We start from the raw sequence: 17565 nt of genomic DNA, 5'->3' as shown, positions 1-17565 counted from the left end.
TGTGGAGGTCTTAGCTGAAGGTTAGCCTTCCACCTCAGCAGTGTCAAACTCCACTTCCAGTGTAGAAATTGCTTCAGATTTTTGTCTAGAAATATGTCACAGCTGTAGATCTACCGAAATTGATGTAAAAATGAAATGAAAACGGAGAAATTTGTTTGACATTTTGGGAGATACTGGTAACGAAAATGAAACCACTGCAAGCTACGTGTGTAGCAGCAGCGATTCGACAAAGATAGAAAAAGTTACTTTTTTTATCTAATTATTGATTTTTTTTATAATTACCATCTTAAATTTATTCCTCAAAAAAAGAAGAATGTATTCCTTTTCAAATATTGTAGCTGAAACATGTAGGGATAGCTTTACCTCACTAAACAGCTCGCATCTTTGCGCTAAAAGGTTGCTAATCTGTTTGCCTCAGAAGAAAATCTGGGTAGCGCCAAGATATGAGAAGCTACTTTTTTTTTCCAAATATAGATTTTTGTGCAATTACTATGTCCAATTTATTCCTCAAAAACAGTAAAAAATTATTGTTTAAAGTACTGCAGATGAATCGAGCTGCAAGGACACTTTTACCTCAAAAAACTGGCATTTTTGTGCTAACAGGTGGCTAAACTACTGTAATGTTCTGTTTGTTGAGAATTTCTAATTTTGTTGTTTTTTTAAATGGTCCAACCAAGGACTGGGTTTGCAAATTAACATATGGCTAGTAAAAACTTTCGTACAAAACAACGATTGATAGTTTGTCTCGTAACATTGTTAACTGTGTTCTCCTTGATTAAATAAACTAAAAATGAATTTAATTAAATGCAGAAAACGTAAAAGTGCATTTTTATGATTCAGACATTAGAAACGCACATTCACAAGCTGATGGTGTACAATAAATATGCTCTAAAATAATTTACCAAAATGCAGGAAGGTAATTTTGTCAGTATAGTTAGCTACATTTTACGCACACGGCAGCCATATTGAATTTTGAGATAGCGGTTTGGGAGAGGCCGTCAAATCTTTCCAAAACAGAATCAGAAAATTTCAGCTTCTGAGTAATAATTTAATGCAGCATCCATCCAGATTTCCTACGCACCCACTGGAATGGACTTAATCCTCTTAATGAAATGTTTAACAAAACATATATCCCAAAATGCCAAAGGCTCTGAACACAGTCAGGCGTTTTGTCAACCAGCATCAACAAAAATCGAAAGCTACAAATGGGAATGACATCATGAAAAAAACACACATCAAGAGCAAAGACCAGAGGTGTTCTGGGGGGGAGAGGTGGGGCGTTTGGACGAACCACTGAACATAGCATTCAGAGTAAGAGTTAGTGTTGTCTGTATTCAGTGTGAGCAAACACAGAGAAAAAAAAGGAAGAAAAAAAAAAAAGGAAGTCATGTTGAGCCAAATAAATACAGGGCAAAAATAGTGGGGGCGGGATAACATCCAGTCGGGGGAAGTGAAGAGGGGCATGTCTTTGGAGGAAAATCCGAACACCGACACAGATTCACTCGGAAAATATGGTTGTACAACACTGCACTGGCAAAATGGGAGTTGGATGGCTGAGGATAACTGTTCACTAGGATGGTCTACTGTGTATTACAGAATGGTGCAATATTATGAAATACTAATTCAAGCAGAGCAGTGGCTGGAGAAAGAAGAAATATATTAAAGTTTTTTTTGTTTCTCCCTCCGCCCCCCATTCAATGTGTTTCATTCCAGTGAAGCTAGAAAGGCAGTCCAGTGTTCTGGATCTGCTTGTAGCGCCCGCTCACCTACCTGGTACACCGGGTCATCCACTTCGTCCTCAAGGATGGTCTGCGATTGAGGAAGAGGGCAGATGACACATTTTGTTTTTCAGTTTCATAAAAAAATAAAATAAAATAGAAGGCAAAAAAAAAAAACAACAACAAAACAATCTAAGTCTATCTGTACGCAATCATAGTTACACAATGACACAGGGTTGCTGTGATTTACTTAAATCACGGGCATCGACACTCGTATGATTAAAGTGAGAGAAAAAAAAATGTAATCAGTTCATTATATGTAGATTTTCTGTGCATTAAATGGATGACGTGTAGGAACTCGATGCGGAGGAGAAGCGGAAATCAGAGCCTTACCTGGTAGACGGCCTGCTCACAGTGTTTGTCCTTCTGAGCCTTCTTCTCCATCTCCTCCCGCTGTTTGATGTCATAAATCAGCGTGAAGAGGTCGCGCAGGTCAAGGATCAGAGGCTCCGCCTGAAAGCAGGAATTAGACGATGGGTTTGTGAAAACATCCGAAAAGGTGAGAAACTCGTCTTGAAAGAATACAGCAAGTAAAACCTAAATAAAATAAAAACGTTTCCCTTTGTCCTTGTTAAATGCACCAATATTACTAATTACACAAGTTTTTTGTTTTATTCATGACCATGCAAGAAATGTATTCCCACTGATGATCCAATGATCCTCCGACTGATGGTCTTCATTTGTAAAAACCATTGAAAACCACATCTTCCTCCGCTTTACAATCATGCACCACCTTGAGTTGGTCTGTGAGATTCTGATATAATACCCAAAAAGCTGCGTATTAATCCGTAATCCGTAAAAAGATGCATATTTTCACCTGTACTTTATACGTTTGCACTACAAACTACACAAACTTTCACTTTTCAGTTTTGGTACCAGAACTTACAGACTGCGCCGTCTTGACGGCCACAAACCGGTGGTGGCCCTCCTTCCCGCAGACGTACCCAAAGGCCCGGTGGTCCCTGGTGTCCTTTGCGATGTAGCTGATCTCATGGACCGAGTGGTGATGCAGAAGCACCTGAACGACAGGAAGGCGGGGCGATCAACGCAGGTGACGTCTTCTCCTGTTAAGAGCTTGCATTCTGTCTTTTTAAAGCGTGACACAGAGCTGCGCTCTTTGTTGCCATCCAAAGTAGGCCAGACTCACTTTAAACATCTTTGCATACTGTTGTGCAGCCGAACAATTTAGCGGGAAGAAACTTCCGAGTCTGCACTGCTGCGGTGTTTGTGATATTGTAGCTTCTGCGGCGCGGAACGGAGTTGCATAACCCGGTTGCGTAACGTTTGTGCTGCCATGAAACATCAAATGCAAAATACCTAAATGAGGGAGCGGAGGATATCCTGAAAGAGAACACCTTCATACACAAAGGATAGTAATTCAGCTGTCACTAAGGCACACCCGTCTGCTGCTGCTGCTCTATTAGACAGGATGAGCTTAAACACCGGGAGGAGCTTTCATTTCAACGTTTACCCGGGGTTTTTTTCGTGGGGGACTGTTGCCGGTAATGCTCCAGATTAATGTTAAATACAAAACTAATACGACAAGTGCACTTCCATACGCCACAGAATCATGTCAGCTTTGCTGAAAGCATTTCCGTCTAAATGCTCGCCGACTGTACACCGCAGTGATCCCCCTCTCCCCGTTTCCACCTAAACAACCCACAGAGGCGCATTAAGCGCAGGGTTACTTACTGCTGTGTAATCGGTAAATACAACGCGGCGCATTAGGGGGGGGCAGGGCTTCTGAAACAACAAATGAGGCTGTCGGAACTGGGTGAGCTCTCGGGTCGTGGCGAGAAGCTAAACGCTCTTTTTTTCATTTCAGGAGAAACGAAGTCAGACTGGAAAGAGGTACAATCCGAGGTGAGGGCTTTTTTTTTCTTGGGGTGGTCGGGTGGGAACCGGTAGCCGCAAGACAATCACTGTTGCCCAATTATCACTTTAGCACTAAAGAGAGCTGAGGTGGAGCTATGTTGTAATTAGTATTAGCAGCAATGATCATTAAGGGGTGGAACTGAGAGCTAATTAGCGGTTAGCGCTGATGAGCCAAGTGGGCCCATCTAGCCGGCACTGAGCCGCGGGACGGAGGGGAAAAACCCAGAGTCCCTGGATCATCCTGTAATGAAACGGCGATCCTCCAAACCCGCCTGGAGAAAAGGCATGAGATTTACATACACATCTCATGGACCAGAATTTCTGATTATTTTGGCCTTTCAGTGACGTGTTTGAACCATGTCTTTTCCAGAGGGCCGTCATAACACAACATGGAACTTTAGTGGCTCATAAAAACAAAAAATAAGGTGCAATAGGTTGAATTTGCTGGGTGGAAATAATGACAGTGTGTCTACCCAACCTTAAAAAGTCTGAAATTCATGCATTTAAAACAATGTTGTTTCTCTTTGGGATCATAAAACTATTCATGAATTTTTACTTGAAGGTCTTAAAATGTCTTAAATTCATTTAAATACATGCAGGTTGGCCTAAAAATACATTAATCACAGGTCTTAAATTTTGTCATGGCAAATATATATACAGTATATACACTACTATAATATTATATTATATATACTACTATAATATTTATAATACTTTCTGTCAGGCTTAAGTTTGAGTCGCCCCCACACATGTTCTGTGTATTGAGGTAAGTGAGGCTACCAGTAAGTAGCTGCTAAGCTAGCTAGCTTTTTTAAGTTCGTCATGGATAGGTGCAAATTTATTGCCAATTTATTGTATTTTGTACATAGAGGTCTTACATGTATGTCATCACGGTCTTAAAAAGTCTTAATTTTGAGTTGGTGAAGCCTGCAGAAACCCTGTGTGAACTCAGGTTCAAATAAACACTCTCACCAATACTTAGATAAATGTTTTAGCAGAAATGAAAAACATCCTGGTGATTTCGACCCTCATGCTGAGGGTCTAAATCAGTGACAGTGGTACTGACACACCGTACTATGGAGCTGGAATAAAAAAAGGAGGATTAGCTAAATGGACTTTCCGACTGCAAGACGATGACTCTTTCCATTGAGTTAGTCATCCTCAACTTCCTCTCCACGATAAACACCAACCTGTTCAACCAGGAGTTCAACAATTCATATTCACCATCAAAAACCCAGAATTAATATATCATTCACCCTGACTGGAGCCCTAAACGTCAAACCTCTCAACTTAGGGCAATGTCATCAAGAGTTTTAATGTTTAGTAAACCAAATGTCAAACTGCCTTCCGAGTAACTCAAGAGTGCTTGATTTCAATTGTGATTGGGAGAATATTTAACGTTTTGGTCAATGCGCAGACCGAAACGTTACAGCGTTTCGGCCGGTCAGTCGTCTAAGATGGCGGCCCAGGAAGGCAGCTGTTGTGAAGTGAGCAGTGCCCTCTGGACGTCCTCACGCCGGCAGCAGCTGGCCGCTTCCCGGCAGCCTCCGCGTCGACGCGCTACTCACCCCTGATCTCTCGCAGTAAATCTTTATCCCGCCGAACGAGACGGTCAAGAAGACCCTCTGCTTGTGCTCCCCCTTGGAGCGCGCTGACGAAGCCATTCCCTGCAAGGAGCAGAAGGAGAAGTCATGAAGGGAGAGGCAGTTGACCTTGTTCACAGGTGAGAGCGGGGCGACTTGTGACTAAGGGAGGTTCACAAAAAAAACGGGATTCATGTGATGTGAAGGATTGGGGTTGGGGTGGCAGGAGATGCATACGGGTGAAATAGGACAGGATGTTCTTTCATCTGCCTTTTTCATGAAGCTTCTCTCTCAGAGGGAATCTCACTTCAACTTGAGCGGCGAATCACATTACCCCAACCTCTTGAAGCAGGTCTTCTGCGCTTTGACGTGATAAAAACACAAGCACCGTCTACTGACAATAAGGTTAGATTTGCTGACTGAATGGATAGCGCCGCTGCCCGACCGGCTTGCTCCAGCAACTTCACACGTACTGCTGACTGAACAACCACTGCAGCCTTTGAAGTATGATTTTTCCCATGGATCTGCAGCCGCACTCTCTCTACACTCGTTCTCCTACACTCTCGCGCCCCGATAAAGAAAACAATTAAAATTTCCACCGTGTTCCGTTTGATGCAACCTGTGAGCTTGACATGCCTTTCATTGAACAACGCCCGAGAGAAAAATGGTCGGGAGAAGAAAGGAAAAGCGGGGAGATGATAAGAGAAGAAAGACTTTGCCTTATGTGCAGAGGCTGCGGCTGACAAAGCAGCAGGTTCGGTTTAGGGGTGGAAAAAAAAAAAAATGCTTGACCTCCTCTGTGCAGCAGAGAATTTCTACTTCCAAATTCCTCCTTGAAAGTTTTTTGAGTATTGTGGAAAATGTTGACATTTGGACGAGTTGTGCTCCCAAAATTAACCAAATCCATAACAATTTTATTGATAAAGTACATCTAAAAAGAACCTGTTGCTTAACATACAGCCACAGATCACCGAGGGTTGGAGGAGTGTTCGCCTCTGTTTTCTTTTCATTAAAGCTTGGAAAATTCATGGTGAGTCGAGGCACTTTAGGGAGAGATGAATGGCAAATGGGTTTTACATGGAGATACATTGAACAATAATTTGCGTAACAGTGGAAATAATTTCAAGGATTTTTGTAAAATGAAGAAGATACAATGAAAAAAGGAGAGGGCTGAGAACGGAGCCTTGAGGAACAGATGGCCTTAACGTTATGTGACTGACCAACACAATGCAGCTCGTGTGTGTGAACTGGAAGGACAATGGTAAATAATTGTCGACACTTTTTACAAATAAAACCTAAAATACGTGACGTGCATTTGTAGTCTTTTGTTCTGATATCCCTAAATAAAAACCAAAAAAATCATTAAGACTGGGCAGATGAAACCCAACACGATCATTTCATAGAAGATGTAGATCAAAGCTGATGTATGTGTACCTGTTAGAACCCTAACCCAATCAAAGCCTAGACTAAAAAATGATTTAGTCTCTAGATGTCCAGACTTGGTAGAGACACACCCCAAAATTAAGAGAGGGCATTTATCGCATTGATTATCATTTATCGTGATAAGTTTCTTATAAGAACATTGAATTATTGTTGGCACGATAAATTCCAATTAATGATGTTAGAGACCCTCCAAAACAGTCCGTAATGTCAGGATTGTTTTTTTTTTTTTTTTTTTTTTTACTATTTTCCTCTCCTTTGTTCAATGAGTCTCACTAAACTTTTCTTTATGTGACTGGTCTCCTAAAGAAGCGTTTCACAAATGGGAATGTTTTTCAAGAGCGATATTTGTGTTTTTGAGGCTAGAATTGCTCCTATCACAGCTCTACAGTTACCAAAGAAATAAGTAATAAATAGTCACTTTTTGTTGTTGTCACAATAGTACCACAAAATATTGTGATAAAACTTGGAGTCCGTATCGCCCAACCCTACACAAAAGGCAGCAAAAAGTGTTTCTGCAAACTTATTGAATCTGAGTTGATCAACATAAAAGCGCACCATGCTGTTAGATGTTTAATAGTAAAACCTTGTAAACTCTACGTAACATTTTTTTTTATTCATTTCAGAAGGAATGAACGCTCTTGAACGGTCTTCTTTTGGGAAACCGGTGAGCTGGGGCGATATGATACAACAAGAAAAACATTTTTTTTAAAAAGAAAGAAGGAAGGAAGGAAAGAAGGAAGGAAGGATTGAGAGCCGAGTAAGCAGTGAGAGAGAAAGAGGTAGGTGGGCACAAGCGCTGAGGGGTGTTGTCAGTCAGCCATCGGCTTTTCCATTCTGTGGATTAGTCCCAGTGGCAACGAGAAGCAGCTCAATACAGACCTGTTCCCTCCTCTATCCCCTGTCCAGATAATAGCAGGTCTGTATCGACCGCTCCATTGACTGTAACTGGCTTCTGGCTTGTGACTGCCGGAGTTATATGGAGGGCACTGCTGAAATGTCAGATCAAGGCAGCAAAAAGTTGTTTAATTGGACATATCCCCCGGGATGGGATGTGGGTGAAGGTTTGCCTTCTGGCTGTACTGCCTCTCCTTTGGGGCTTCCCACACATTAAAGCTCTAGAAAAGCCAGTGGGGGGGGAAACGTAAAGAAGCCACGTATAAGAGTCTTCTTTGCAAGAGCAATTTATCCAACCAGTCCCCTACAAAGAGGCTCGTGTGCGACTTTCCGTAAATCCCACCCCACCTTCCTCCTCCAGAATCACCAGTTTAAATAGTTTCAGTTTTTTACCCAATGAGAAATCATATTTTATTAGTCAAGTCTCTTGCACAAATCAATTCAAGACCAAACTCAGAGCGGAGCTCAACTAAATAGACATTAAGAGATTAGTCTTTAGAGTCCAACTCCAGCCCAACATTATTCTAAATAATGCAGGTTTTATTGGGGAGCTCAGTTGGAATCAATCAGGAGGTAAAAACAGGTCGTATTTAACGTGTTTATTAGGTTTCTATGGTCAGTCAGTGTAGGGCCACCTATGGTAAACTTGACCATTTTAAAAGACTGTAAATCTCTGAGCAGTTAGTGTCATTATTGCACTCAGTTACTTACATTGTCTAAGTGTATTTAAAGTTAAGATATACAGTATATCCATCCCATAAATATCTGTTTCAAAAGTTAAACAGTAGCTGCGTTTCCGTTAGCCATAAAATTGTACATAAAAAAATTTTAATTAACTTTAAAAAGCTTGTTTTTCGATGAGTCTTTTTTCTAGGATGAGGTTGTTTTTCAGTCATATCAAAGTAGACGTATTACTATAAAACTGCATTAGCAGATTTCTTTATTTTTTCTACATTAGCAGAACATAAATATTTTCGCAAATTTCTAATGGAAGTCAGCGATCCAACATTCCAGCACTATAAGTGAAGGCCAAAGTAATTCTTTTTCCAATTTTGCAAATTTTTTTTGTAAGGATTTGAGTTTTTCTGAGTGTTTGTTTTTAAGTTTCTGTGTCTTTTGAGTCTCTGTGTTGTCCTGTCGGCCCCTTGATTGTTCCCAGGTGTGTCTCGTTCCGTGATTACCCTCTGTGTATTTAATGTCACCTGCGTCTCTGTGTCCTTGTCGGGTCCCAGTCGTACCAGTCTGTCGTTCAGCTGTCTGCTTCTACCAGTCGCTACCAGCTCTGAGTGTTGGGCGTCTGCTCATCTGTGCTGCCTGGATTTTGGATTTTGAGATTGCATTTCACCATTAAATGATCTTTATTTCACTTTCAACCTGGGTGGGTCCTCCGCGTTTTCATCATGACATTTTTTGCCCTCCTATCAGAAAAGATTCCACAAAATTACACATCAAAGTTAAGATACTGACAGCTCATAACTGCACTCTTATTATTTTTTTTAATGAACTGTAGTTTTAACATTTTTCATACAGGAGATGCTTCAGGGCAGCTTTGAGCGTAATCTCAATACTGTATTGTATTCTCCCGCCGGCCCTGGATGCCGGTACCGCCCGGTCCGTTCTGTATTGATTATTCCCAGATGAATGATGACATGATCATAGATCAAACTCTGCAGGCGTGATTGACTCTACTTTAATAAGCGAATATTATCATTCAACATATTTTTCTGAGGTTTTTATTTTTTGCTTTCATAAGCTTGTCAGTTATTACAGTATTTATATGCGCTCATGATCAGACTTGGACATCAGATCAAAGATTCTCCTTGCTTGTTTTACACCCAGTAATTTAGCTTTTATTTTCTCAGACCAAGGGAAAATTGTTCATCGGTTAATGGAGCCGCCCTGCTGCCACGCGGAAAATATAAACATTCATGAGTGCGATTTTCAGAGACGCACAAAGAAATTGGTCGCCGACTGGAACGGGATGGTTTTACACATGATCGGAGATCGGCCGGTTGAAAGCCAAGAAACGCTGCCTTTTTCTAATCAGCAGACACAAAACGCCTAAAGTCCAACAGACTGTGCTCAAACCGAGCCGCTCTGTGTGGACGTTGTTACCGAGGGAAGAGGGCTCGGTATGAACAAAGTGTTGAAGACGAATGCAGAAAGACCACAAATGGTGTAAGAAACTTCTAGAAAGAAAACTGTATTCTGTATGGACGTTCATTCTCCATTTGGTGACTCCAGTTTTATTGATCAGCCAATGCTAACTTCACAAACTGTGATAATCCTGCTAACTATGCTCAAGTCCAATATAAGACACTAGAGAGAGTTTAACTGTCCTCTCATTTTGTCTAAGTTTTTGAAAATTGTGTTTCACTGCGGAGCTGCGTAACACCAGCTGCTCCGTCTCTAAAAACGTGGCATTGCCTTCTTAAGATGTTTCTACAGATACAATGAGGCGTGAATAAATCATTCAGTAATTGTTTTTATGTCTTTCATTGGAGCGGTGCAATGAAACTTTGCTCAATTTATACATTTTTAAGTGAATATACTCTAAGCCTAAGTTAAAGTCAAACAACAATTTAACCCGACAGTAAATCTGAACTTTGTCCTGCTGTCGTCCATTTTTTACATCTGAAATTGTGCAAAAACGAGACAAGAAACTGGCCATAAAATCAACAATCAGTGCATCTATAATTACAAAGATTTATGTAACAAACAAGATACAAAATGCTATATAACCAGCTGGAACGTTTCTTTGGTAGTTGGTATTGTATTTTCTTAAACCTGTTATTAGTTAGGTCAAGGTGCTCCGAGTGAGTCACATGGTTTAAATCTGGCACCATCTCCTGTCATTTTCTCCCCTTTCGGTTAACTTTTAATTCATTTTCGGTGTGGCTTAGAAAAACCCCCAACTATTTACACTGCTAAACATGCGCTTCTTCTATGTTTAAAGCACATGCACTGCTTCTTACCATGGGGCTGGATTTGACCTGATTCACTTTGCAACAATCTGCAAAGAACACTGGCCTGCTATAACGTTATCTGGGTCACGTTATCGCAGTTCGCACATGTGCCACAAGTGGAACAGCGCGGACTTTGTTGTAAAAATAGCAGTCAGTGAGAGACGCGAGAAAACACGGAGGAGACAGACTAATTGGGGGTAAGTTGGGGGAAGCTGGGGCTTCGGGGGGCTACAGGGGGGTGAGGGATTTTCTACTTAAGTCATACACGGCTCAAAGCGTCTCAGGATGCGGAGCCAGTTTGCCTCGGAGGTCACAAAATAATATTTGTGCGAATTAATGCGAAGGGCTTTGAGCTATGCTAAACTTAAAACAGCTAACTAGAAGAGGAGTGAAGTGGAGGGACGCCAAGCGAACCTCAGTAGCTGTTTTTTTTCCTTTTATGCTTCAAAGAAAAGGAAGAATTGATATAGTTGGTCCTTCCTGTGTCCCAGCAGGTCAGTCATACAGTTTCAGTGAGTCACACAGGAGAGGACAGCTCCCATGACTCACTCAAAAGACAATACAGTCACGCTTGAGCAAGCCTTTTCCAAATCAGACCGAGATGACGAGAACCTCAATGACACACACACACACACACACACATAGAGGAAGAGAGAGGCAGAGAGAGATAAACCCATAGAGAAGTTTTCACCTTCAGCTTCATCATGGAGTCCTGGCACAGCTTGTCCCCGCGTGCGGCTGTCACCTCATCAATCCCAATCAGCTTGGCCTTGTAGCGCACGCCATCTCCACGGAAACGCTTAATAAGCCCCGCCTCCGTGCGGTCCTGACCTGCAGTGAAACAGCGAGAGAGTTAAAGAAAAAGGAAGAAAATCCCCGAGACAAAGATCAGAAAATGAAACTGAGGGAGTGAATACTGGAAATTAGGATGTGTGAGCTCACTTCAATTTCGACGGCGTTTAGTATCACGCCACGTTGGCGCCAGCATACTGTGTATATGCATGCGTGCGTGCGTGTGTGTGTGTGTAGGGGGGCCGGGGGGGGGGGGTGTATGTGTGTGTTCACTTGCATAAATATTTATGGAATAGGAAATGCAGAGTGAATAGCAAATTAAATGCGACGAGAGAAAAGACGAGGAGAAGATTGAAGCTGAAATTGGAATGAAGTTGGGCAAAGCGGGTGGACGAAATAGGAAAATGCCGGGAAACGCTGACAACACTACCACGAGCTATCACTCAGTAAAGCATTCAAAAAAAGAAAACGGAGGCTGAGGGGGATTGGGCTGGGGGTGAACTCACCCTTTTTCTTGCACCTATGTCCCGTGGTTCCCATGGGTGCTATTGCTGGTGACAAACCAGCCTGACTGGTTCCTATTGAGAGGAATTATCTCGGTCCAGCGCTCACCCACAATCCGCCGAAGCCCTCCCCACGAGACGGATGCCGGGTGGCGGCGGTGGGAAGGGGAGGGCTGTCACGAGTGTGTGGCTGGACGGCCTAAGGCTTTCCGCTGACATCCTCTCCACCTCGGCGCTGAATATTCCGTCTCCGCAGCCGCCCTGACATCTCCTTGACACCGACACCTTTTTTCCTCATTTTGTCACCGCGCAGTCTGCCGACGCGCCGTTTTGATTACATGTGGAGGCGCGAGCCTTGGGCGCCATCTCGCACGTCAAAAATGTATACCAACCCCTCATAAAGTCAAGCGGGAGAAGGAAGGTAAAAAAAAACAGGCCGTCACACAGGGAGACGGTGGAATTTCAAATCAATCAACCAGCAGCACCTTGGAGAATTTGAACAGTTTAGGCCCCTTCCGCTCTCAAAATATAGGTCACGAGACCATCCTGTACATCAGTTAGCAGCGGCCTTAAAGAGGCTTGCTAATCCATGCACTTGAAGCGAACAAGGTAGAACATCCTCAGCAGCAACTCTCGGGCTCCGCTCCAAGACCGAGTTACACCAAAATGAGCTTATTCCACCCAAAACTGACTTTATTTTCCAACTATGTCACATCAAACCGTTGGGAATTTCTTCTTCCAAGCCGCGCATTTTCCAAAAGGAACATCAGAAAACAGCACGGAGCAAATTAAAGAGCTCGTGCAAAATGGAGGATGAAAAAAAAAAACCCCAGTTCAAATGCAAGTGCATGTCTCCTCTCACTTATTCATGAGACCACAATCCTCAACAGATGGGGGAGGGTTTGATGATGGCTCCGTCATTTCGGTCTCTTAAGTGAACGTCAAATCTGGGTCCGATTCAGCGTCGCTCCTCTGTTCCGAACTCATCCAGCGGATCAATGCTGACTGCTGCTGTTCATCCTTTCTTCCATCTCATAAAAAAAAACTCCGTTTTGTCTGAGGGGAAGTTCTCAGTTCAGGGCTGTTTCTGTGCCAAAATTATCTTCCTGAATTCTGACCCAAAGGTTCTGACTTAGCTATTTTGAAACAGTAACACAGTCTCCAATAAGGTCTTGGTAAGGAAGGCCTGTATGTTTTCTTTGGGAGAAGATGCGTCTACCTTGGACTTCTAGTGTAGACGTGCTGGGAATACAAAGAGTCGTGGTCACATCTGGAACACAATTAGCACTTACTCCAAATTGCCGCAGCTCCCTTCACTGTTACTGTCAAGAGTCTTGGAAGATTTCCATACGGTGGTTTCATCCATTTTGGAAAGTAAAATCCATCTTTTGCCTATTTGGTACAGGAATCGGTGCATTATAAGCAGTGATGTCAGTAAAAGTTACAAAGTAACGCGTTACTGATGTCGGACCCCTTTTTTCAGTAACGAGTAATCTAACGCGTTGCTACTTCGAATCCAGTAGTCAGAATACAGTTACTTATCGAAATCACTTTGCGTTACTATTTTCTTTTGTAATTTAATTGTATTTCCTCTACGAGTCTTGGGGAGAGACCGCCGTTTCTACGCGACAGTATCAGCAGCGACAGAAACGTAAACAATGGAGGGAGGTGGAAAAACAGGAACTATTTTGAGTTTCTTCCGCCAAGTCCGATTATCACAAGCGGCTTTCGGCTTGTTTTATTTTCTAAAGTCGCTTGCAAATTTAACGAGTCGCTGGTTGCGCTGTTTTGGGCTCGTTTCTGAACGTGAAGTTGCTCATTTGGGCTTGGAAACGAGCAGAGACACATAATAAATCTCAGAATTTGTTTGGCATCCAGTTAGTTTTAGTCAGACTCTCCCTGTCCATCATTCCCCGGATGATCCGTCCCGCTGTGTCTGGCAAACCGCCGGGTAGCCACTCCCCTCTGTTGCACCTTTCTGCAGTTTCTCTTCTGGTTAGCGATGAGAACCAGGTGGACTCAATCTCCTAGCAATCAGAGAGCGCAGGTACTTTTGGAGTGACTGACCCGTCACTCCTGTCTGAAGAAGTGCCATCGCATGAGAAGCAAACAGCAAACAGTGCTGGTAGCACATAAATTCAGAACTGTGCAAAAGTTTTCTACAAACTGTGAAGGACGGCCGGTAAGCCTCACAACGCGGCTCCTTATTTCCTGAGTCTCATTGGAGCAGCACATGGACTCTGATTGATTGTTGTACTGAACAGTTTTAATATTCAAATCAAATAGAGTAATTAAAAAAAAAAAAATCACTTGGTGTTTATTGCTTATGGTAGAAAGTGAAAAAATGAATAAATGTTGAATAGAATTTTGACTAAAAATATATTTAAGAAATGTTGATAAATATGCTAATTTATTGGTGTTGAATTTTACTATAAAATATTTGCTATTTATTATACTTTTGGAATAATTGGTTTAAAGGGGTGGAAATCTGATTATTTCACGATGTATTTATATTGTTAATTTCAAAATATAATAGATGTGTTTCTGTTTCTTTTGAGGTTTTTCACCCATGTGGCTGGAAGGCTAAAAACTATGATGACCATCATATAAAAATAAAGACGGATCAGCTAAAGTGAAGGCTCTTGGAGTGAAATCCAGTTGAGATTCACAGTACAGACCATCCCTTTCAAGTGGGAAACCAGACTTGATAAAACTTGACAGGTAATATATTTGCTGTGAATGACGTCGAGCTAAAGGGGCTTAAAAATCCTTCTCAGTTTTCCAGGCAATAGTAGAGCACACAAAAACACGCACAAATTACTAAAGTTTTTTTTGTACTGTTGTTACCATTAAAAAAATCTCCTCTTCTGTTCAGCCTTATAAGTGGAGACACATTGTAGATGTTGCCTTTATAAAATAACTTACAATTAAGTTTTGGCAAAGATCAACGTCAGAGCGTTGTTGTTGTTAGCAGCTGCTGATAGTAACTAAGAAAGTTACTTTTAATGTAACTTAGTTACTTTCCAAATCAAGTAGTCGGTAATCCAAGTTACTTTTTCAAGGAGTAATCAGTAATCTGATTAAAGTTACTTTTCAAAGTAACTATGCCATCACTGATTATAAGCCTGGCGGGCCTCCAGGCTTTACATGCCCCCCCACCAGGCTAAGCATAGTTTATTTTAAATACACCAATATAAAAAAACTATTTTTTTATACTCCAGTAGCTGTGACAGCATTGACGGGTTAAGCTAGATCTATAGTTGACGTGATGGACTGGGCGCGAGGTGGTGCGCACCACTTGCGTTGTCCTTCCTACCCGTTGACCTCACACGCTATTATTTCCAAATTCGGATCCCTGTTCATACACCTCCAAATGTTAGTAACTTTTACCATTTTTTTTTTTAACAAAACACAGAAGGCCCCCGCAGAGGACTGGCTTAGCATCCCTAGCACCGGGCCTAGCAGCTTTTTGAGGGGATACCCGGAGGAATATTTTGTTCACATCTCCTGACTGATACCTTTTAATGGTTACATTATCATTATCTTTTGTAACCTCTCTGGAAACTATGGCATTAGGTAGTAGAGGATGCAAATGTCAAGCAAATACTGACTAGAATGGCCAAAGTTTATCTCTGATTTAACAGATTCACCAGAAATGGTGACAGGTGTAAACTGAATAAGCCCGAATGCTGAAGTTCAATCTAAAGGCCTTTCAAGAAGGGATTAGTTACAGGGTGTCCACACTTGCAGCGACGCTACAGCAGCTTTTTTATTATTCTTTGACTTTCTCCCCTTTGCAGATTTTTTCCCCCCAGTTGAACTGTACTGGACATGTGTTGCATCAATTATGGGAGAGGTTTGGAAATTATTTATCAAGATCTCCAAACCTGGAATTTTAACAGGGTGGACTTTTGAGACCCGCGGTACATCGAGACTCCGCAGTGCATTTAGCAGCCCACAGTCGGACGCGGACGTTCAGGATCCATCGACGGACTGAATAAGAAGCAGAGCAGCAGGCGCACGGGAAATGTTTCCGCTGCGATGATCGCTGTTGTTCAAACCAACCCTCTTGCTGTATCTACAATCTATTCACACGGCGTTGTGCGCTCTCTCTCGCCTGATCTTCCTGACTCACTCGCTCTCTAATGTAATGCAAAATGCATGCTGCTCCACTTGCATTTTAAACACAATCGGCCCAATTCAGCGCCGCTCTCTCAAGATGAGCTCTAACCAGGCGCTCCATGCCATTTTGTTTCTTTACATGCGAGCGTGCCTTTCACTCATCCCACCCTCCACCCGCCAAATAATACTTCAGGAGAAATTTTGAGGTTTACGCACAGATGGATGATCATTAAAAAAAAAAGGCAGAGCTTGCGAAGGGAACTAGTGTCTTGAGTCGGCGCATGGCGTAACTCGTGTGCTACGTGCTCCGGGTTCAGATGGAGAAGAGCGAGCGTGCTGTATTTTGAAAACCAAAGAGCTGAGGGGCATGCTGTTTCATGTTGCTGCACTCTGTCAGATCGAAGAGGTGAGGAAGGGAAGGTGTGTGTTTGTGTTAGCGCTCGTGAAGGGAGGTGACACACATACAGTATATTCTTCCGGCTTTCTGGAAGGCCAGAGCTGAACGGCCCTCACAATGATTTTGTTTGTGAAGAAATAGGCTGGAGATTTGCCTGACAAAGAGTTGCCTGCTGCGTGTGACGCCACACACTGGTGGTCAGAGGCCTGCTGTTCTGATGTGCAAGCACAGGGCAAAAGTATTCATACCCCAGCTTTTCGGTGTTGCTTTTTTTTTAAACACTTATTCACAATGCAAACCGAAACGTCAGCACGCTTTATTGGAATTCTATGTGATTACACCAGAACAGAGGATTTTTTTTACATTTAAACCTTAAAGTGTGAAGTGAATTTATTTATTTTTTTGTCACTTTATTTGTATTTCTATGTTGAGGAACGTCTCTGCCAGTTTTGGGTTTCTAGGCACCGACATCTTCGGCCATTCTTTTTACAATGCATTCTAAGCTCGGTGAAACTGGAAGGAAAACATCTGTGAACAGCAAATCTTTAAGTCATACTTCAGATTTTTCAATTCAGTCCCAAGACCTGAACTTTGACTGGGCCATTCTAACACATGAAAAAGGTTTAATTAAAGCTCTGGCTGTATGACTGGGGTCCGGCTCTTTTCAGAGGAGAACAAGAAATAATTATTCGCGGTATTTTATGGCTAATTTGTGATTTCACATCTATTTTATATTGTCATGAGAATGCATTTGGTTCAGTAATACAATATTGAAGGCAAAGGTATATTTTGTATTCTACGTTCTCTACATTGTGTTCTACGTACTATTTCTGATTAACAAAGACTCAGACCCCCAGATTCAAAGATTGAGGTCACACGTAATTAGTCTTTACATAAAATCAATATGTGAAATGTATAGACTTTGTTCTTATGTTTTCATGGCATTGTACGGTCATTAGGTCGTAGCATTCATTGCAATTGACATTATAAAATATAAAAAAACATGAGTTAGGAAAAAAAATATTTTTCTCCTTTAAGAGGAGTAAAAATTAGTTAAGTAAATTTTTTTTTTGGGCTCACTAGAAAAAAAAAAATCAGGTTTGAAGTAAGATGACAGATGTGCAGCAACATTTAGTTAGTTAGCTCAGATGTGTCATGTAGTCATAGACATTAATTATTGAGGGTTTCCTGTTGCAGAACAGTTGGTGGTAA

The 17565-nt window shown here is 41.9% G+C and overlaps 1 protein-coding gene across 2 annotated transcripts in view; it reads right to left on the bottom strand.

Moving 5' to 3' along the window:
- Positions 1 to 17565, bottom strand: part of LOC116721135 (disabled homolog 1-like) — a 67300-nt gene that overhangs the window by 14396 nt on the left and 35339 nt on the right. For both annotated transcript variants that reach the window (XM_032564674.1, XM_032564675.1), the window contains exons 3-7: positions 11231 to 11370; positions 5222 to 5320; positions 2665 to 2796; positions 2112 to 2231; positions 1771 to 1809 (exon numbers count right to left, since the gene is read on the bottom strand). In XM_032564674.1, the coding sequence (XP_032420565.1) occupies positions 1771 to 1809; positions 2112 to 2231; positions 2665 to 2796; positions 5222 to 5320; positions 11231 to 11370 (530 nt within the window). The remainder of the gene's footprint in view (positions 1 to 1770; positions 1810 to 2111; positions 2232 to 2664; positions 2797 to 5221; positions 5321 to 11230; positions 11371 to 17565) is intronic.

Source organism: Xiphophorus hellerii, chromosome 6 (genome assembly GCF_003331165.1).
Source record: "Xiphophorus hellerii strain 12219 chromosome 6, Xiphophorus_hellerii-4.1, whole genome shotgun sequence".
Classification (NCBI taxonomy): domain Eukaryota; kingdom Metazoa; phylum Chordata; class Actinopteri; order Cyprinodontiformes; family Poeciliidae; genus Xiphophorus; species Xiphophorus hellerii.
Note: the sequence above shows the minus strand (reverse complement) of the source record. Positions and strands in the feature narration are given on the sequence as shown.